This window comes from Patagioenas fasciata, chromosome 4, assembly GCF_037038585.1.
Source record: "Patagioenas fasciata isolate bPatFas1 chromosome 4, bPatFas1.hap1, whole genome shotgun sequence".
Classification (NCBI taxonomy): Eukaryota; Metazoa; Chordata; class Aves; order Columbiformes; family Columbidae; genus Patagioenas; species Patagioenas fasciata.
The window spans coordinates 74,714,859-74,737,899 of record NC_092523.1 but is presented as its reverse complement, the minus strand read 5'-3'; the positions used below and the strand labels follow the sequence as shown (position 1 = coordinate 74,737,899).

Genomic DNA, 23,041 nt, shown 5'->3' with positions numbered 1-23,041 from the left:
CTCAGGCACATATATACTCTCCCATAAATAAGCAAAAAGTCATTTTAATAAAGACTAAATAATGAAAAGGGATACAGGTTAAAAAAACCAAAATCCTAATACCAAAAGAGCAAACACAGAGCTTGCAGGAGACACAAAGAAAGCCCTTCAATGGACACTTTAGAAGTCTGGTAAAAATCCAGCTACATTAATAATCAAAAAGTTTCTGCAAAATGAGAAAGTAAATTTAAAAGAGGCCCTGCTAGTCCCACCCTTAGGCTTTCTTCAAGGTAAAATAGCCCAACTGAGCAGAAACCTCAACACAATCTTCCTTCAAATGACATGTTTACCTGACACCTGTTTGGCTGCCAGCAAGGAATCCTCCTATCTAATGAGTTGGCCATTGAAGGCTTTAAACTTACCCTTGGCAATCTAGCTTCCTAGCTCCAACTTGTAAAAAACTCTAAACATGAAAAAAATGGAACGAGTGTCACTCTCCTCTTTAACAGCATCAAAATCAGGAGTTTTGCCAAATAAGTTTTTGGGATCAATTAATAAAGAACAACAAAATATTAATTCTGAGCTATCAGTTGCTTTCATTCTAGTATTTAAATTTGGCAAACTCACTCCAGGCTGAAGTCCCTATTATTTCCCTATTGTTTTATGGGTGGTGGTGAAGGATTCTGTGCCAAGTTTGAGGAATAGAATACCATTCCTACATATTTCATACTAGCAATTCAAGCACCACAGTAAATCCAGTTCCTATAGATGGATAAACAGACATGCATGCGAGTTTAAATGGAGATTCAGTTTCCATCTTGTTTTTTCCTGTGGATTCTCCTATATTAAGTGAAGAAATAGTTTTCCCTGTTTTTGGAGATGGTGCCATAGACCTAGCAAACTTATCTTCTGACTCATATAGAAGCAGAGGTGAGAGCTTTCTTCTGTGTTCTTACAGTATCTAGCATAAAAGCTTAAAGGTTCATGACCAGAGGTACAAGAGATGTCATGTATGTAAATACTGAAAGTGACACACACACACACTTGTTGAAGCTGTCATTGTTTACAGGGAAAGGGACTAATACATTGATTAGCACCTTTAATCCATCAGGAAGGGAAAAGGATCTGGACTACTCTGTCAGTATTTGGTCAGGATGCTCAAAGTAACTCCTTTTGTTTTGTAGGCTGGAAAGGCAGTAAGTTTAACCGGCTGTGTGACCCACCTGTGGAACTTCTTGAAACTAAGGAAATATGAAATGCAAGGGAGGTCCAAACTCAAGCCAGTTACAGTATTGGCTACACAGCTCTTGGTAGCCCTGTTCTATTTCCACCACCACCATCACCACCAAGCCAAGACATCCACTCATTTCCTCCCTCTCCTGACTTCTACTGAATTATTCCAGATGTAGAAGCTTGGTTAGCTCCAAACTACATCTAAAAAAACCCCGTGACCTAGTCTACATTTTCCATTTCGCATCTGATATATTACTTTGTTGTTAGTGCTCAAATCTCCTATTGAAAGAAAAAAATCAGACAGAAGTCAGCATCCTCAGCTTGCATCTACTGCTTATCCATCGCAACTCATAGATCCTTACTTGAGAAGTTACTCTGAATATTCATGCTAGTCAAAAACAGGCATATGGGAGCTCACATAGGTAAACAGAATTCTCAGTCATCAGGTTACTTACAAAAAAACTTGTCTTTTCCTTAAGTTGCTTCTAAGTATCACAGGAACTAAAGTCATCTGGAATTAATCATTTCACCTGGGAGAGGTAGTAATTTTGTGTCATTTACTTAACCCAAGGATTAGGTTTTGGTAATCTCTACCTACCTCATCAGTCCTTGTATTTTGGAAAACTAGGTCCAGATTGTCCTTTTATCAGTCATACGGATCAAGGGTGTTGTTAGCTTCATACATCACATGCCAAACACATCAGAATGATCAGCTAGAATTGAATAATCATCCTGAGACTGTACAAAAAGCACAGGATAGTAGTCATATATTATCCTGTGCAAGAGTAGCAGGTAAAGAACCATTTATAAGGTCAATCTATGTAGAGGCAAAAGAAACATTTTTTGACATTTTTCGACATTTTTCATCGTAATGAACAGAGTTAAACTCCTCTTGATTGTTAAAGCAAAATGACCTTTGGAAAAGGTCCATACTTGGAACTTTGATTTTGCTGTTCTTTGTAAGAAAAGAACACACCTATCTAACTGCTTAGATTAATGATTCATATACATATTGGTATTTTTCCAGTAAAGAAGAGTTGTGTTAGACACTGAAGAAGTGAGACAATGGAGCTTTCTATGTTCCTATTTGGAAAGTTAGGTCCTGCTTATAATCACATCCATCATATGGTAATAGAGTATTATTACTTTCATAGGGTGTATTACTGAGGTCATTGTTTGTTGGTGACAGAGCGGGTGTGGGAAGGCAGGTGTTGGGTGCAACAACCATTACCTCCTGAGTCCTGTTGCTGCCTCCTGGAAGACACCCAACTGCTGCCTCAGAAGAGCCTCAAATGGTACAGCATTCCTACTGAAGTTGAACCTACTGTTAAAACCAGAATGTTAGGACTGGCCAACTGACGATAGTACTCACTGAGATAAGGCAGAGAAAAGCTACAGAAAGAGAGACAAAACTGTAATTTCTGGGGGAGCCCTTTCCTGTAAGCACAGCTTCCTTAAATGAGGCAGCTGTAGACAAGAGGAAAAATTTGAACTCTACAATGAAAACTCATATGTTACAGGAAAACATTGTTGCATAGAGCAAGTCCTGCCCACAAACTGACCAGATGCTCATGTTCCTAATCAGCATTATGCTGGGAACGCTGTGGCTGTTGGCTTGAAGTTAGAATAAGCCTGAAAGCTTCTATAATGCAGAGCCTTGCAAGGAATGCTTTCCAGAAGCACTACAGTAACAGGGCCTCAGTATCAAACCAGCTATGTATGAAAACTAGATCTGCTTGTTATCATTGTATTAATTTGCTTGAAGGCATTCCTGCTTCTAAATTAACTTTACAGGATGATTCACATTCATGCTCACCACTGCCACTTATTTTCCACACTTCATTCAGCATATGTAGTGTTTTTAAAACATTAACTTTTGTAGACTTTCACCTGTGTTTCCTATTCTGCCAAAATATTTTTATTATCTTTCTTCATAGCCAGCAGAAGAATCAAACCTGGCAACAAAGAGTCCAAACTCCAACTTCCAACAGCAAATCCCATTTTAGCAGCTGATAACTCTTGTTCACCTCCATAGTTAAACTTGAAGTTTTGCATGAACAGCTGCATATAGATGAACTGACTCTTTCTTCTGGATTTTGCACATCCTGTGTATTTATCCCATCTAAAAAGAAAGCCAAGTTTGAAGAAAATCTGTTCAGCAATTCTGAAGAAATAAGTTTTACACTACTAAAACACAGGCTCAAGTAATTATTGTGGTTTGCTAGTAAACATGCCTCTTTTCCTGATTCTGCCTTGCTTTCTGTAAGAGGTAAGAATGCTATTAAAAGATACTTTATACATTTCTTCAAAGAGACAGAGGAAGAAAAGAGAAGGAAGTAATGGTCAAAGCATTTGTCTTAAATACTACTGTAAACAAGTGAACAATGATTGCACATAGCAGTCGTCCCGTTCATTACACAGGTTCCCCCATCACAACCTTCCCCTTGCCCAAAAAAAAGTCTAGATGAACGTATGCTTCATCCAGGCTCAGTAACAGGCCAGTATCAACATTTTTAAACAAATTTTGAGCTGGTTACTCCTATATACACCGTTTAACAACAGAAAAGTAAGTTTCTGTGAGAAGGATATGAGACAGTTTCTAGTTAACAGGGGTTCCACTGATTACCTAAATATACCCAATAAGTCAGTGTTACTTAATACTTGAAGCGTTTTAGTTTTCATTTTTTATGTTTGCCTTCAGCAGTTAATGTTTCACATACTAAATTAAACAACTTGAGGATTTTTGAAGAATACTAGAAAAAGAACACATGCTTTTTCTTTCAAGCAAGTAAAGCTGACCCAAGAGAAGGAGATTAATCTCTGGAGAGCTTGAAAAATAGCCAGAAAATTAACCTCAAGACTAAGCATTTGTATCACAGGAAATACCAAGATATAAAGATTTTATTTTTAATTGCAATAATTAAACATGAACTCAGGGTTGGTTTGCCATACTTCTTTTAAAGTTGTAGTTGACTGAACAAGTAGATCTGGAACCAAAAACCATCAAGTTATACAAAATAAAATAAAACATTCCCTACTGACACTTATGGCAACAAGCACATACCAAAAAAGTATCTGCATTAGTTAAAAACTCAAAGTGAAAACTAGAGATTTTCTTTCATTCATTACTTGGCCATCTTTACAAGTCCACAACAGAAAAGAATCACTGGACAACTCAATGAACTCCAAAACTAAACAAAGCAAGCAAAAAAGTTTAATCAAGCTACATTAAAAACTCTGCTTTTTGATTACATACAGTAAGAAATTAATGTTAAGTACTTCTGGAGATGATGATGAGATAAAGATGAGGACACTTGTACAGATGTTTAAAAACTTATTTAATTTTTTCAATGTATAGATAATCTATCCATAATTAAGGGTCTAACCATTACATTTTCTCCTACAAACTACTAAAACCAGAGACTACCAAGCAGTTTAAATAACATATGAAAAAAGCCGCATCTATTTAATAGCTGCAGAACTCATAGGGCAGTAAAATGTAAAAAAAAAAAAAAGTTAAAAAACCTACTGCAAGAATATTAACTGTAATAAAAAAGAAGACATTAAAACCAGCAGCTAGTTAGGTGCCAGGACATAATAGAACCCATAAGGACAGGCAAAGAATGAAGCTAAGTTAGGGAGAAAGAGTCTGTTTTCAGAGAAGAACTTCCTGACAGACACCACAACAAAGCAACATGAACGGTGACTGTGTGGTCCCCTTCTTGTAAATAAATCAGGCGTCAAAGGTTGATCTGCAGTTAATAAGAGGCCTAAGCCTTCTCCAAGGATTTGTAGTATTCTGTCAGCACAGTCCAAGCCTTAGGAGCCATGAAGCCTTCCGGTGGGTTTTGTCCTTCTCGAGCCAGCTTGCGCATGCGGGTCCCCGATATAAAGTCAAAGTCTTCATGGCTGAGAGAGCAGGAGTGGGGGTGAGGGGGAAAAGGGAGAGGAGCAAGGGAGTGGAGAAAAAAAGAACATATTTTAAAAACAGGCAAACTTGCTCATACTCCTCCTGTTGCCTTCATACTTCATAAATTTCTTCCTGGGAGTATAATGCTGTAGAGTAACTGTCATTTGGAGATACTTGGCCAGTACATCTCCAGAACATACACCCTCTGCAATATTCTGCTTAGGTAACTCCTGCCTGCGGACTGAACTGAGCTTGCTCTCTATGAGGAAACAGGGAACTGCTGTTCAGAGGGAACCATCTTCTCCACCTCCTGTCTCAGCTCGCTGCCAAGCAATAGCAGCCATCCTATTCTGCACCTCCCCCTGCCAGGGCAGCGGACCAGCTCTACGTGCACGATGAAGACGGTCATTTCAGTGCCACTAAAGAACGTGAAAAAACAACACTGCAGGAAATCTCAGTGAAGGACAGTTCGCAGAACAGAGAAAGTAAAAGCCTCGGCATCTAGAGGCAAGCTTAACAGCTTCTGCAGCTGGGCCATCGCAAGTCACTGAGCATGCATGTACACACATATGCATATCAGTAATGTAGCATATATGGTTCAAAATAAAGACAAAAGCAGGGAAATAGCAAAAATATCTTCCCCTAAATATATCTTCCCCTAAAAAATACAGTTGGACAAATGCACAAAAGAAGCCAGATCAGGATTGTTTATCATTGTTAACATGATAATCTAAATTAATACTAACTTCTCAGACATGTGGTTATAAGCAGCAAAAGCTCCACAAGTTAAACTCTTACCCCTCATAGGACTGAAACAGTAAAAGGAAGACAAGAATGCCCGAGTTCTACCAAATGCTCCAAACCAAAAATGTATTCTTAAATTAAATATGCAATTTTACTTATGCCATTTGCTCAATTTGCAACATGTATGCATTACTCATTCTTTACTGTTTGAAATAAAAGCCAAGTATTGATCTCAGATGCACATGCTTTAAACAGAAACAAGAGCCAAGTGTGCACATCAGAGGGCAGAACTTGGCTGTAAGTGCTGAGCTATGCTCAGTAGGGTATAGAAGTCAGCAAGATGAAGAAAGCATTCCACAGTTCCCTTTCACAACACCATTAGCCCCATAACTTTTTGATTTGGATTGTGTGCATTTACACAGCAGCACTGCCATACATGCTCTTTTCTTATTGCTCTCAATTTGGGACTGTGTGTTCCTGAAGTGTCACAACAAGGCAAAAACCCAACTGTGCTTCAATTCTGCAAAACACAAATTACATTAAAATGAAAACTTAAAGTTGATGTAAGCCCAAGGTTATGTCACTGCTATTCATAAATTAATGCCTGAACTTTTGTGTCTTGACAGAGAGATGCCTACTGTTCACTAACACTGCTTGAAGGTAACTTGAGTTCTTGCAAAGAACTATTTCTATAAAATGTATGCAGGGAAGTGCTAAGCCTGGTTAATTCCAGCGAAAAAATTACTAAGCCTTCAGATGATCAGGAAGAGTAAAGCAAGTGCTATAAATTTCTCCATGTGTGGTTTTCTCCACAGTGTGGTAGTGATACCGGAGTTCAAGCATAAAATGAAAATCTCTTAGCTGCTTTATCCCCTCCTTGCCTGTTAAGTTTTCAGAAAAACACTCAACTTCCTCCCATGCCCTACAAGTGAAATAAAGGCACTAACACAATATATTTAGCTTTGCCATATAAGTTGGCAATTCCTTTAGCTTCTTCTTATCCCTAGTTGCATAAAAAGCGGCTCTAGGAATCAGAGGTACCAAGTAAAAGAGAAACACAAAAAAAGCTAAGGAGATCTACAGGAACTACATGAAAAGGGAAGAAAAACATGAGTGATGATCATTTAAGAAACATATTACATTCAGTATCTCAAAATTTCTAGAAATGTTTCAAAAATACTTCTAAAAAGTACAAAAATATTTATAATGCTCTCTCATCACAGAATCACAGAATGTTGGGCATTGGAAGGGACCTTGAAAGATCATCCAGTCCAGTCCCTCCACCTGAGCAAACTTACCCCAAACTTAGTTTTGAATGGGTTTTTCTTTAAAAAAGTTACCTTAATTAGTAATCACTAAAGTGACTCAAATGGAGCTTTGGCAATATATACTGTATGTTGAAAAAACACAATAAATTTTGCCTTTTAAAAAATTATGGCATTTGTAATTTTATTGTTCCCAGTTTAATCTCCACCTTCATACCTAAAACATATTTGAATATCCACTCTAGATTCATTGTCTTTACTAATGGTAAAAATCAAATCTCTTGAATATCAGAAACTGAAATTTCCACTAAGCAGAAATACTTTAACAGTCCTGGCACTGTGGTGTGATATGAACCATGAACATTTTGAAATGAAACTTATCAGTATTAGTAATTGATTTTGTGGAACAAGAAATGGGAAAGCAGAGTCAAGCAATTTTGTTCACAGTGAATTTTGATGATATTAGGAGCTACTCTACACAAAATGGATTTGAGCAGAACATGAGAGGGGGGGAAACATCTGACCATTAAAAGCTGCTATGAAATATACATGACAAACCCATCCAAACTGCATTCTCAAGTGAGATTTGGAATGACTCTCAATTAAACTTAGCCCAAGCCTTCTCTGAGCACGGGATTTAAGTGCCTTTGCAATTTTTATTCAGTGGCTTCTGGAATTTGCTTTCTTTGAGCCACACTGTATGCTAGCAAATGCTTTTAACACTGATTTGACCTTTTATTATCAGTTGAGTGTGAGAGTATCGACATAATATTCGGTGCCAATGCAATTGAAAGCATTCTCCAAAGAAAGAGGGCAGGAAGATGGCAGAAATAAATCCAGAACAAAAATGTGTCAACAGAAAACCAGTGTCGAAACATATTACATTGAGACTGGTATTCGTTCCGTGGCATAGTGTCCTAGAACGCTATGACACTCACCGTTAATTGAGAAACCATATTTCACGTAGTTAAATTAAGGACAGTCAAGTATGCTTATCTCAGCCTCTTACCACCATTTCAAAAAATCAGGTATCACACCACACAGATTTGGGAACAGTATGTACTTAGTTAGAATATCCGTTCTGTAAGTATGATTTGATAATATTAAAGCTGTCATGACAACTATATTAAAGGTCCTGGGAATACACTATATAAAGTTAAAATCTCTCCTCTTCACAGATACCCATGTTTCATTAATATTTTATAGAATGCATGATACTGCTCCAGTAACCTTACTTATGGGTTTCTTCTAGCCAAAATGATCTCAGCCGTTTTCTTTCAGAACTTAAACAAAAACAAAACCAATTTTTCCAGACACTGCTGTGGCTTTCTTAATTGCCAGACTAATTTCCTTTCTTAATTGAGTTTTTTCACAGCAGCAGTCTGTGGCTGCATTTTATAGGACTGATCTTCTGTAAAGAATTGGGAATCTCTGTTCACCCAAACAACCACCATTATTAAGCCACCAATGCCAAAATACACTTGTCTGTGGTAACTGTTTGAGAGGCCTTTTTGGCTGAAGGTACACATTGAGTTTTTTAAAGGGGTTTCAGCATTGGATAGAGATTTTTTGAGGGGTGGTGGTGCTTTTTGATGATTGTTTGGCTCTTTGGTTCTTTTTTTTCTTTACACTTCAGTCTAACTGTGGTTCACAGATCAGGTATTAATTTCAATTTCTCTATTATAACTAGAACTCTTCCTTTCCAAAACATGTTTAGACATATTCAATTATTAATTCAAAATTCTAGGGAATCTAAAAGGGTGAAAATTGTAAGCAAAGGACTGTACCAGTATTGATAAGTTTCCATATGTATTATTTCTTTAGAATTCTATGTAAGTGGAAACACTCAAGCTTCCCCCAGAAGGCTTGCTATCTGACTTCAGCAACAATCGAAAGGGAATTTTTTTGTATTATCCTCATTTTGGTCAAAGGGAAAATGAAGTTAGCTCTACCTGTGCTGCTATACCTCACTTCAAATGCATTCCTCAAATACCTTTCCTAAATCTTAGTTTTAGATACGTATTTCCAAAGAAAAAGAAGTTTTAAGACTGCAGTTCCATGAGATGTTAAATCTAGTCCTAAGCTGCCCAAGAAACACATTAGAAATTGTGGTGGCTTCCTGAGGTAAAATACAAATACAGTTTCAACTCACTGGTTGTTCACAGGTCTTAACATTTTAAAGTGTATAAACTGCTTGACTGAAGTTACAAGTTAAACTTCGTGCACCACTCTGCAACTACAATTGCTGTGCAGCTACTATAAGGGCTTTTACAACAGTCTTTTCATAGCCCCTTTCCACACACACAAAGCTCTGTGATTAGCCCTGAATGCAACCAGGACATCTCTGTGTTTCCTTGTAAACAGCTGCTGCCTGGTGACATCAGCTCCAACACAACATCACAGCAGCTCAGCATCGTTAACCAGCAACGCGAGGCCCTGACACTCAAAGTCACATTCTCCAGACTGTTCTCAAGCAGAGATACCGGGTCTACTGATGCTCCAAGGTCAGCAAGCACTCTGGAGGATACTAAAGAGAAAAATAACTTCTATATCAATTCCACAAAAGTGCATTTGTGCAGACACCTTTTGGAGCTGAAGACCTTAAGAACAATGACCTTTTAGAATCACAGGCAGCACACCTGAGAAGAAAGGGCCTTTGTCACCAATTTGGAGGCAGGGCCAGTGGTATGTTTTTTGATGCTTCCCAGGCTTGACACCAGCCCATGCATAACAACCTTCTTCCCCACATTTTCATGCTGTGTTTTTCACCAGATAAGTGGTGAGCTCAGTGAAGATTTCCATGAACACCACTATTTCACATCCAAGTGTCTTCTACCAGTCCTGATCCTCTCATATTTCCAGACAATCCTCTGTTCCCTGCCATCCTCCTCATGGAGTCAAACACCACATGGCCCAGGACCCTGCCACATTTTCAGCATTACGCGGACTACGTTGAAATACAGCCAGCTGCACCCACCCATGCTCTGTGTCTGGAGCCTACCACAGTGTTCTGTCTATGGCAAGCAGGAGCAATAACGGCTCTCTCTTCAGGGAGAGTGTGTGTGGCTGCATTGCCATCTAGAGGATTGCTGCCACACTCCGGTCCACTCTGTAGCTCAGTATCTAGGGAAGGACAGGACAAATTATCTTACATTCTGACAGCAGGAGGCCAAAACTGCACGCTAATAGCAGCATGGTCTTTCTTACAAGACAGTGACAGAACCAGAAAAAAACTGCCTCAAACCAAGGGGTCCCACAGGCAGTGCGGAAGGATGACAGGATGCATATAATGCAGTCTGTGACAAAAGGCAAAAACCTGTAACCACAGAGAACTTCTTTATCATTTGCTCTGGTTAAGGACAGAAGTCTTATTTTACTCCCCTTGATCTAAATAAAATTTATCCTGCTAAGAGTACAGTATCAATGATCATAGAATCACTATTCTTCTAAATTATTTTCTGTTCCTCACAATGGGAATACTGGCCTCTCACATTGCTAATCCCTTTCTATTCTAACTTTAGGTGTATCTTCCAAAACTCAAATTACTTGGACAACAAACAGGACAAATAACTATCGTATGTGCTACAAGTGCTGTTCGAACCTTATAATGTACACAGGTTTGCATAGAACTAGCAATATTTATATCACAATCTAGTTACTGTGCACAGCAATGAGGACTTCAAGATGCATCTCAAATAATATAAGGCACAAGGGTAATGAAATGTTCAACAGCCAGCTAAGAGGCAATAAGTTCAGGAAGACTTTCATGTCATATACACTGTGAGTATCATTCCCTCCAATTTTATCCCTCGTGATGAAAATACCATATGTGCCAGGGCATAGGTCTGACCTGATGCTACTGTCCATAGCTTCACTTGAGAAAAAGAAAACCTGCTGCAATGCCTTCCAAAGAGCAGCTTCACAGCACTAAGGAAAACCTTATGCTGGAATGCTGCCTATATGGGAGGGAGAAGGAAGGAAGGGAGGAAGAACAACAGCAGCAAACTACAACTGCCAAATAAGCCTCCCTGATTAGCTGCAATTTTAAAACATCTGCAATGTACCAAATCATCAAATTTCTAAACACATATGGACATTGTAGAGTAATACACAGTGAAACTATTTTAATTCTTGTCAGGTTTCAACAGATTTGCCTTTATCATTCTGCTTATGATTCCTAAACAACGTAAGAACATACCATAAAGTTATATTTATTTATGTAAGAGATAACACTTTGCAGCTTCTAAAAATAAAGCGGACTAACTCAGGTACTTGGAATTTGCTGCTGAAATATAAAGCAGTTACATGACTTGGAATTAAGGTTAAGCCAGCACTCTATCTACTAATAAAATGTAGTTAATGGAAAGAAAGACACAAGCTGCTGAATAAAACTTCTTGGTTGATTGTCACAAGCCACAGTGGCATCCTTGGAGAGTTTTATACTCAGTGTAACTGCAGCATAAGCAGCTGAAGAACAAGAGGTAGGAGGTGGGTTCATTTTTACAGCTCAATCATTCCCATGCTGATTTCATCCTTTCAAAGATTAACTGTGTTGTACAGACATCCTTCTTCAGTAGCAAATAGTCAGAGTAGGCAGTAGTAGTCAGAATAGGCAGTAGGAAACAGAGTATAAAAAACAAGAGTTTTTTTTTTTTTTAGAAACACACCTTGCTTGACAATTTGTGTTTCAGTACTAAATTCAACTGCGTTTTGATGTAAAACAAAAGTACAGTGCAATAATCTGAATAAAGGGGTTTAAACTAAAATGACAAGTCATCTTCCCAGTCCCACTCATTGGCACCACAGCAATACATACAGCAAGTTTTGGACATGAGTGAAAAATAATATTGGAACATGCAGAAGGCGAAATTACCTGTCCTTACTGTAACTGGGAAAAACAAACACACAAACAAACAACAAAAACACAAACAAAAATCCAAACAAAAACATCAACAACCACCACCAGCAGCTGAAAACCCGGGGACATACAATGGACTAAGGGCATCTTTTGGCTATTTTCTCTGTTTAATGATAATGCAATCTGTCATCCTCTCTTGTCCACTATCTTCTCCCTGATGTGCTCTCTCATTTCTTCTCTTCCATCATATCTGATGCATACCTGACACCTCGGAAGCACATTTAGAAAGATAAACCAGCAGAAAGCTAATCTTACCATTTTAATAAACAGTAATATTTTTCTGTGGATTTAGCTATCTGTGCCAACATTCCAGAATTAGAGCAGCTCCAGTACCTGTGAGGAAAAGGGGAGCTTCCACTGGCAGCTAAAGCTGGATGTTAGTTGTGCTGTGAAACCACACCCGAATCATGCTGAAGTTGCATTCATGATCTAAACCCACATCTAAACACTGCCATCTTTCAAGCAATATGAAGTTAAGTAAAAACATTTTTTTTATGTGGGTGGGGGGTAAAAGGCAGCTATTGCTCAAGAAGTCTTAAAACAAAAATACAACTTACTGATCAGAGTCATAATAATCCATGCACTTCTTTTTCTTATTATAAGCTGCAACTCTGAAGGGTACAATTTCCAGTGCTCGGAGGCCTGGAGCCATTGTCAACACTTTGGCACCATGGGATGGTTCATATAGATCCTTCCCAGTGTCAGGGTGTGGCATCCCTGCTGGATCTCGCCCTACAATGTAGAAGTTAGCGCCGGCAACCATGCGCGATCTGCAGTGCCATTGAACCTAGAACAGAGACAGGGAAAAAACAGTTAACAGAAAAAAGGTCAAAATATCACTGAAATGTGCGTGCATTGTGTAGTTACCACTTTTTCCCTAATGACATGTAATTTTTGCTATAGAGCCACAGTGAAGCAACGAATCAGTTATGGGAATCACCACCAAACTTACAGCTAAGACATACTATTCCCATTTCATTGCAAGTTAGGATACTTCAAAAGTTACTTCAGCACAGTGTCTAGGACAGTATAATCAGGGCAAGAAGGATAGAGCTCATTCATATCTTAGGTCAGTTCTTCCTGATGTTCTCACCTTCCACCTCTTTCCTTTTATAGAAAAAGATAATGCAAAAGCAGCTGCTTTGGGAACCTTAGTGGGATCTAGCCATATATTGCTCTATTTTAATCACAGTACTTTCTCAAAAAAAACTCACCCTGACCAACAGAGAGCTGCCAAACATCTCATTGGAAGAAATACAAGATAAGATACTTAAAGAAAATTTAATTGTATGGTACAGGAGAATTAAAATAACTATTACACTGCTTTAGGTAATAAAGAAACAGCACTTCAGGAAATGTCAATATGTTCTCATATTGGGAATAATCCCCCTAAAAGAATTGTCATACCATCTATATAGCTTAGTATCTGCCTAAGGATGTTCAGAGAAGACTTAAACAAAACAAAACAAAAACAAAACAGCAAGTACATAACAGTAGCATCTTATATCTGCAGCTTTACCTTCACACAAAACTGAGGGGCCTATCCAGTAACTACATAGTGTAAAATAGTTTCACAAGTTGAACAAAAAACCCAAACAAACAAAAACAAAACAAACCAACCGACCAAACAAAAACAAACTGTCAAAACATCTGCCAAACACTAAAGAGAAAAAAAAAAAAAGAAAAGGTGGCAGGAGGGGGAAAAAAAGCACAAATCATAGGACAAAAGGTTCTGACAATACCTTGTAATAAATGGACGATGTCATGGATACATTCTAATTTCATTCCAAAAAAATTTGCCCCTGTCTACTGCAAATCTCCACATAAAACTAAAATCACAGTGTTTCATATTTTAGTCACTGTGCATGCTGTTCTATGGTAATAAGCTTTAGGCAAGAACTCCAAAGTGATTTCTCAAAGTAGTAACTAACTGTGAGTTCTACATTAGTTCTATAAGTAATCATTATAGAAACCATTCAAGGAGAAATTTTGCAGCCAGTATGGAAAGTGTTCTGTAAATCAGTAGTCAGATAAAGAAATTAGGAACCAGTCCTGAGTTATGAGAGTAGCATTGGTATCAGTTGTCATCTTGACCACAGCCAGACATTACACACAACGGATTCCACTGCTATTCAAGCATACAGGATGTTATGGAAGCATCTGGATGCTGGTATCTATGCTAATAATTTTATTATTTATGTTACAAGCACAGAGTGGGCCATACACATGAAATTCCAGAATACCAGAGCAGTTAGCAGCATATTTTCTGAAACTAGTCTAGCATAGTTAAGAAATTTCAATTTCTTGTTGTCATTTGGGTAACAGCAAGAACTTCCATTTTGAATAAGTGAAGCTATTTGACTACGACAATTTAGAACAATGTAAACCACATGTTTAAGACATAAAACTAGTAACCCTTGTCCCATTTCAGAATATATTTACCTTCCTAAGCAGGTGAATTTATTGCATTTTGATATTTTCCCTTACAGAACTGTTTCTTTACTTCCAAGGTAATTATCAGGAATGTTAAAAATACACAAATGTTAAACTGATACTTATGAAACATGTCCATTAAAATCTTCACAGACTGGAAGGCCACATCCATCCTGTAGATAACCATCCTAACAGCTGCCTGCTGTTCTATAAAGCACTTGTGCTACAGAAACAAAACTGGTACCATTGTCTTTGAAATTACCTATAGAAAATTATTAAAGGAAGAGTCTCTCTTATTACTTGTCTACAAACATTACTATCAGGCTGCACTCTGAGCTCACTGGAAATGCCATATAGATTAGGAGAAATCTCATTCTGTTCAGAATAAGAACTGTGGATTTTGTTCCTCCTCATATGATCCTGACTACAAGACTGAAGTAGAAGATTTCTGTTAATTCTCACAAAAGGTCTATGGGGAACAGTACAAGATTCCCTACAGGAACTCACATGCCTCGACTCAATATGGACTACAGTTTTTTCTCTGGACTGAAATCCAGGGCAAGCTTTGTTTGATCAGCCAACTGGCCAGCAGAAAATAAGTAACACCTGTCTAATTTAATTCCACTGGTGAGACCTCCTGTCTACCAAAAAGCCACCACAGAGTTAACCTCTTGAGGCTGGTCAGATCTTGAACTTCCTGCACCTCATGGAGGGAAAACAGGAAAGGAAAAAATAAAAATAAAAGAAAAGAAAAAAAAGGTAGTGAGATGAGGAACCAATAACCCCTAAAAGAATTGCTCTCAAATGAGAGCATTTATTCTCTCTGCTGCTTCCCACAAACCTCTAGGGATTCCAAACCAAAACCTAGCTTCTAAATAAAGTGTTGCCAAAAAATTATTTCATACAAAAGCCTTGAAACAATTCTCTCTGAATTAAGTTTGCCAAAAAAAAACAAAGCCTTTCTTTTTTTTTTCTAATTTGGATATAGCCCTCCAGCATACAAACTTTTTTGCTTAACAGTCATAAAAATTCACAGAATCACAGAATGGTTGGGGTTGGAAGGGACCTCTGAAGATCATCCAGTCCAACCCACCTGCTAGAGCAGGTTCACCCAGATGAGGTTCCACAGGAAGGTGTCCAGGTGGGTTTGAATATCTGTAGAGAAGGAGACTCCACAACCTCTCTGGGCAGCCTGGTCCAGGGCTCTGGCACCCTCAAAGTAAATAAGTTTTTGCTCATATACAGACGGAACCTCCTGTGCTTCGGTCTGTGCCTGTTGCCCCTCATCCTATCATTCGGCACCACCAAAAGGAGTCTGGTCCCATCCTCTTGACACCCACCCTTGAGATATTTATAAACATTGATGAGATCCCTTCTCAGCCTTCTCTTTTCCAGGCTGAACAGATCCAGCTCTCTCAGTGTCTCCTCATAAGAAAGGTGTCTAGGCCCCTAATCATCTTCGTAGCCTGCCACTGGACTCCCTCCAGTAATTCCTTATCCTTCTTAAACTGGTGGCCCCAGAACTGGATGCAAACTCAAGTATGTTAACATTCAAGACAACTACTTGCTATGTTAACAGATCTTATAATTCCTTCTGAAAAAGACTGGAACAAGGCGGAAGGACTAATTCATTATCATACCCTTATCAGTGTAAAGAAAGGAGCACATAAACCCAATGTTGTCTTCCACCATTTCCAGCAACATCCTTCAATACAGAAGTTTATTCTCAGAAGAATGTTTTGGTTGCTGACAGTCTGGTTTCCCAAGGACAGTTAGTCTCCTCTCTCCACTTATAAAAGCACAATGCACAAACATCAGGCATAGCACAAAATACTTTAGTGCACCAAAGGGTTTTGTTTTCTCTTAAACTTCTGATGCATTTACCTCAGTTGGTCCAGCATACATCATGGGGGAAGGGAATATAGCCACCACTGTTGTTTCTGGATTCAAGATTCCCTCCTCCAGTACGGCAGCATGTTGCTTCATGCGCCACATGAGAGGAACATCATCCTCTTTTGTCCAGCCTCCAAGTGGGTGCAAGAGTAAAACTGGGTGCCGGTAACCACGTTCCAAAAGCTGCTTATGAGTATCCTGCATCAGACGAGCATGTCCATTGTGCACCGGGTTGCGTAACTGGAATGCAAAGACAGCATCTACAGAGAAAAAAAAGAGAAAAAATATAAGGAAAGCAAGTTATTTTATCAGGAGTTCTACAACCATATAAAAATCTTCAAACAGTACAATCTTCCTGTTTAACTCTATTGAATAAGTATAATAGTATTAGTAAGGGGACATTAAAAGATTGTGAATTATTATAAAATCATTATAATCAACAAGCAAAACTAATAAAGAACAACCATACTATAAAAAACATAAAAAGCTTCCTTAATTTTTGAGTTTTCCACAGAATTACTCCAGCTTCTCCAATAGCTATAATTTTATCTTTGGATTTTTCACTTGCATGAGCATATAATATAAAATCCTAAGAGGAAATCACACTATGCCACCTGCCTTAAAGGCTCAGTGTATAACCAGGAGAATAAATGGACACGTTTGCAACAAAACAAATAAAAGGAGATTTAATGTGCCGTAATAAGTTTCCTTCCCTGAAACAGCTTAGTAGAGTTTATGTACAGTGAGAACAAATCAAGGCTAATTGCTATCCCAACATATTACAAACCCTTTGACAAAAATCCCTTACACAACCAGAATTTCTCCCTTCTGCAAATTAAGATGAACCAAGGTATACTGCAAGACAGAAAAATCACTACAACTTCAAAGTTTCCCAGTAAGGAACAAATGAAATCTAGGGAACAGGTGTTTTTCAGGTACCAAATACATCCATTTAAGGGCTGCTTAAACAAAGGCTGGTATCTGAAACCTGCAGATCCTGGAAATACTGACCACGCTGAAAAAAAGACAGGAGCTCAGGACCAATCTCTGTTTGAATTCTTGATATTCATCTCTTCCCTCACACTTAGAAGTGCTTAGGAGCTGCCTGCCCGTCGCTGTTACAATGAAGGCAGTATGTTCTCTGCTTTATGACATTACTCAGCCTCTTGTTTATCTGCCTGACATAACTGCTTTAATGAGGAAAACTGTTTTCTTTCTTCTGCAATATAAAGCTAGCAGTTGGCTCACAATTTTTAACTGTGATGCATTCAACTTTGCACCGGTCTACTTGCATTACTGTCGTAGGCTTTGATCCCCAGAAGTAGCATGAAACAGAATTAAAAACAGAAGAGCATCAAAGCTCAGCATGCAACTATACCTCTATGATTTTAGCCAAACCTGACAATTTTTAAATCACGTTCTACCACATTTTAACATTATCTTTTCTTGCATTAGGAAAATGTCTAGTGTGCATGGAAAGATAAAATTCAGAACTTCAGGCATTATCAGCTTCTCTTGTGTATTTAGACAATGCAGTGCCTGAAATTATAAAAATTAATACCAGTAAAAGGCAAAAAATGCCACCTAAGAGAAGATTCAAAATCTTCACCCTTGGAACAATGCTAGCCCCTGTGGTATGGAGGCAGCAGGCATTTGCATAAGTCTCTGCAGGAAAAAACAGAACAAGAAGAAATTACTAACCAGCATTCATTTCCTTGAATTTCTGCCTTAGTTCAGCTGGTGTGAGACGGTATTGATCAAGTCCATCATTCCAATAAATACGATCAAGGACCTGTAGATCTCCACCAACAAGCCAGTTCCCTTGCTCCATAACCATCTAACAAATGAAAAGAAAATCCTTGTTAGGATTGGTTGTCAGCTCCTCCTGAGTATCTAGAGCACTGCTATGGGAGCACATCTTTACCAAAGGAAGCGATACAGGTTAATTTTGAGTCCCAAGTAAAACACCAATTTGAAAAAAAAAAAAAAAAAAAATTGATGACACATTAATAAAGAAGTAAAAAATCCATAGTTTTCACATATATATAACTACTAGTCACACAGATACTTTTAGAATACAAAGGCTTTCCCTTTTTAAGAGAAAGCTCACAATTTGAAGTTTGTTTAGTTTCTTTTTATCTGATTTTGTCACAGGTGTAAACAAAGAGATACTGTAAAGACAAACGTCAAAGGAACCATATTTGGGCTCTGCAGAGCTCCAACGCAACACTTATGTCAGCTTACAAAATGACACAGCAATGAAATTATTATGTTACAACTAGAATATTTCAGTCCGACATACACATAAGGTCAAGATAATAAAACATACTGAACACAATGGATTGGAAACAACTTCCCAGAGAGTTAAGCAACGAACTCTCCAGAAACGAGGCCTATTTCAAAAGCATCCAAATCAAGCAGTTCTCACATGCTCCACACGCAAGCAGAATAGAAGTTTTCTTGCCTTTGCAATGCATATATCCGCTGATTAAGGAGCTTTGATGATCCATCTGGCTACACAGATGGATGTGTTTCCTAGGCACACTAGAGGGCAAAGTTCCCTCTTCTGTAGCACAGATTCTACAGCAAATTCTAAATTCATTTCATGTGTACATATTGACATTAGTTTTCCACACTAAGTACAGACTATTCAACAGCCACATAGAACAAAAAACCTCTCACATTTGTTTCTGCTCAAATTAGTTCTCAAAGTTGGTTTGCTATCGAAATACACCAGTCACATAAATCAACTTCACTTGATTTGCAGCTCCATAAACAGTACAGCCAAAAGGACTAGATTTTCAACTTTTAAACACACACCTTGATATAAGGATGTTCCTTGCATGTTGTTCCCCATTGCCTAGCACAGCGTTCCTCCTTCCTGTGCTCATAGAATTCAGGATTACGGAGAATGGCCACACGGCGACCTTCATACACCAGTGCAATTGCTGTACACCCGTCCAGTCTTTCTTTGTCTTCTTGAGTAGCTGTTAGCACTATAGGCACTGACAGATTAATAACTCCCCCTGCAGAGCGAAGTAAAAAGAAAAGCACACCCTTATCCTCAGTAACGGTCATCAATGATATTATGAAAATCTACCCTCCTAACAAGTTACAGTCCAGACTGTAAGTGTATCACATGGCAGATAGTTCAAGAATTATTTTAACAAGGGTTGTTCTTTCCTTCATTACTATTACAGAATGCTATTATGGACCAAATCTTTCAGCACACCAAGCTAAACAGCAATTAAATTGCAATTCTGAAATCTAAAATCAGTTTCTTCAAAACAAATTAGAAATGTGCATTTCAGGTTTAAATGTTCTTCAAAAATGAAAGCATTTGAAAAATATAATTTGTAAAGGCAAAAAGACAAAACATTCAATTTCTAATATGATGGTAGGTATAAAAAGAATAAGACCATCAATTTTAAAACTGATTATTGTAATATCCTATTCTCTTACCTCAGGTTGTACGTGAGCTTGATAACATGTTATCACATCACCACTAAGCAGCTAAGCATCAACAATGTTTCAGAAGTAGCATTTGTAAAAGTGAACAAATTAATCCTAAGTTTTAGCCTACCATCAAGGAGACAGTCAAAGTGGAGGCACTGCAGGTATTCTCTCTCTCTCATAAAACCATTCAGGGGCGTTGCCCAACCTTCTGCTAGCACTTGCACCCACTGCATATCCACCTTGTAAAGAAACAGAGAAATAGAGTAGATGAAAACTGTTGCTTAATGATTGACATCAGATATGAATCATAATATATCATGATCTACCCATAAAATGCAGGACAGTATAAACAGAAGATTTATCAATACTACAGTATTTAATCACAATAAATTCAATGATTCTACAAGTAAGAAAAAAGAAACAAACAACTGGTGCCTCACTATTTGTATTTTTGGCTATTTTCCAATCCCTACACTAGATCAAATTCCCATGTGTTAAAAACCCAAGCAACAAATAAATAAAATAACAGACAACAAACTTTATTCCTAAATGTTTGATAAAGTTCATCTTCACAGGATTACAGTCCCACTTTCATTTATTTTTTAACAAAGTAAGACAGCCAAGAAGTAAAAAAAAAATGACATAAAAAAACCACATACAATTATCACAAAAATTATCAGAATTATGGGGGTGAATACTAACATGTCTAATCTTAAAACAGATTAGATAGAAAGGTTTTATTGCAGAAACTAGTGAAACAATCCAGAAGTAACATTCTCTCAGGACTAGTACTTAGTTTAATAGGTAACAGCCTACAGGGAATTTCCTTCCTTAGCATTTAAACAGTCACATTACCACTTAGTGTGTGGCCTCTATTATTTCTGCATGTGTATTACTAAGACTTGGTCAAGTCCTTGACAAGGACAGACTGCTTGTGCAAGGTTCTTTTGCAAAGAGCATGACTAATTTTATTACACTTTAATTTATGCTGAGGCAAGTATGACACATTTTCTTCCCAAGTTTACGTTATATACTTGCTTGATATTTAACAAACCATTGGCTGGGGATGGAGGAGGAAGGGATTTGTTCTAGATAGGGAGCAATTTAGAACAGGATATTACATGAATTTAACAATGTTGACCTTATAATATTTATTTCTTATCAAAGCAATAACTAGTTTTACAGACACATATGTGAAAGGAATCTAGCAAGATGTAGTGGAAGGAAGTATTAAAATTTAGTAGTAGCAGAGGGCTAGGCAAATTTTAAAACTATTTAATTCAGTGCTTAGTATGTCATTTCAATCTTTCAAAGTCAAATTACTCACTGCAAATGCTCAACTCTGAACTTCGCCAGCTCCTAAATCAAACACTTAGCTTAAGGTTCTAGTAATACTATCAAAAAGCCAGTGAAAGAACTCATACATTGTATTTGTGTTTAGGCCTAGTTCTTCAGAAAAAGATTATGAGGTAGAACAGAAGCACAGTCAGAAGTAGCTTTGTCTAATTTATCCAAGTTGGAAAATAGTGCCTTTAACCAAAATAAGAAGAGTTGATCAAGCTGATCCATGCTTTTCCACATCTTCTCTACTGGAAGCTAGAGAAGTAGCATGAAGATGTTCTAAACAGAAGAAAACCAAACACAAAACCAAAAGTCTACCGAAGCAGACTTAAGTTTGCAACTGTTTGAGCCTAGTATCTAAGTTTACTATCATTCAGCTGAAGGTTACCAACAAGGAAAATCAAGAAGCAGTAACTGATTTCCTTCATATTTCTAGGTCATAACAGTTCAAAATGAAATTGTTTGTGTAAGTAAAGTAAAAAAGTAAATAAGTAATTCTTCTAGAAGCAACTGCTCACACAAGACATGTCAAGCATGGTTTAGTCCATGGATGGGGTGGGAGGGAGGCATGGGAGGAAGTCAATGTAAATTTAATCTCCATGCTTGGGATAAACTAAGTAACATTATACCAGATATTTTTTATGAAATTACAAAGATTCAACTTTTATCTCTAGTAAGTGATCAAAGAAAACACAGATGCTGTGATTTCTCTCAAGATGGAAAAAGTATATCAAGATACATTCTGCAACAGTACAGGTATTTTGACTATATCTACTTCTGCTGAGCAACAGATTAGACTGTCTTTCAACTTTAGGAATAAGACAACTGAACACAAATACCTTATTTATTTCCAAAGTTAGCAGAGACTCAGCATCAGTTTTGGCCAACTGCAGCTTGTTTTCTGGCACATAAAGCTCTTTCACCTCATAAGAGGCATCCACTGGTACAATGTCCTGTATAAAAGAAACAGAACTCAATGTTTGGTCAGAATGCTTCTTGGACACTGAGCATGTGGTCAAGAAGTAAAATTCTGATGTTGCACTACACTGTAGCAAAAGTTAATTCATTTCGTAACTTTTACTCATTTAAAAGCCAGCACTGTTCCAAGATTATGATCTATTGCTAGCCAAGGTGCTGGCTGCGTAACTAAAGCAAAACATTCTGACATTTTTTTCTAAACCTTAAGTACCCTATATAACATTTACCTAGGAAATATTTAACTGTTGAATTAAGTGCAGCTTTCATAATTTATTAATGTCTACATTACCTACAGCAGAATAGAAGGCTCTATGCTTTTATACTAGCTAAAGAAGTAAAAAAAATTCAGAGACTGAATATTTTAAAGTCATTCACTATACAATATACATTACAAGTGGTAATGCAGAGGTAAAAAAAAAATCTTCCTTCAACTGAAAGTGATCAATACTGAAGTCCAAATTAAATGTACTACCTACAGTTAATAACACCAGTGTCCTAATATATATGCTAACACTTAGAACACTTAAATGTGAGTCCATATGTTCATATATACACATATATGCAATGAAAGAAAACCTAGGTTTATAACCAGAATACCATAGAATATCTCTTTAAAGAGTCTCCTCTGATAAAGGATGGTATAAAATGTCAAATTCCAGTCAAATGCTCCACTGATACTCAAACAAACAAACCAACCAACCACCACAAAAAAACCACACACATACACACAAAAAAAACCCACAGTGAAAAGCAGTTGATAGTTGTTTTTAAAACAGATTTTTCAGAGTTTTGGAAAATTTTGTAAACTAATGCTTTATTTTTGTTTTTTTTCCAAAAAAGTAGTTCACCCTTACAACAAAGTATATACAGACCCATAACAAGAATAAAGAA

General features: G+C 37.5%; 1 protein-coding gene across 2 annotated transcripts in view; it reads right to left on the bottom strand.

Moving 5' to 3' along the window:
• Positions 1 to 4,095: 4,095 nt before the first annotated feature.
• The window catches only part of PAPSS1 (3'-phosphoadenosine 5'-phosphosulfate synthase 1), a 38,620-nt gene continuing 19,674 nt past the window's right edge, over positions 4,096 to 23,041 (bottom strand). For both annotated transcript variants that reach the window (XM_065837436.2, XM_071808208.1), the window contains exons 6-12: positions 22,012 to 22,125; positions 19,959 to 20,070; positions 19,196 to 19,401; positions 18,077 to 18,212; positions 16,367 to 16,635; positions 12,607 to 12,836; positions 4,096 to 5,121 (exon numbers count right to left, since the gene is read on the bottom strand). In XM_065837436.2, the coding sequence (XP_065693508.2) occupies positions 4,983 to 5,121; positions 12,607 to 12,836; positions 16,367 to 16,635; positions 18,077 to 18,212; positions 19,196 to 19,401; positions 19,959 to 20,070; positions 22,012 to 22,125 (1,206 nt within the window). In that variant the 3' untranslated portion in view covers positions 4,096 to 4,982. The remainder of the gene's footprint in view (positions 5,122 to 12,606; positions 12,837 to 16,366; positions 16,636 to 18,076; positions 18,213 to 19,195; positions 19,402 to 19,958; positions 20,071 to 22,011; positions 22,126 to 23,041) is intronic.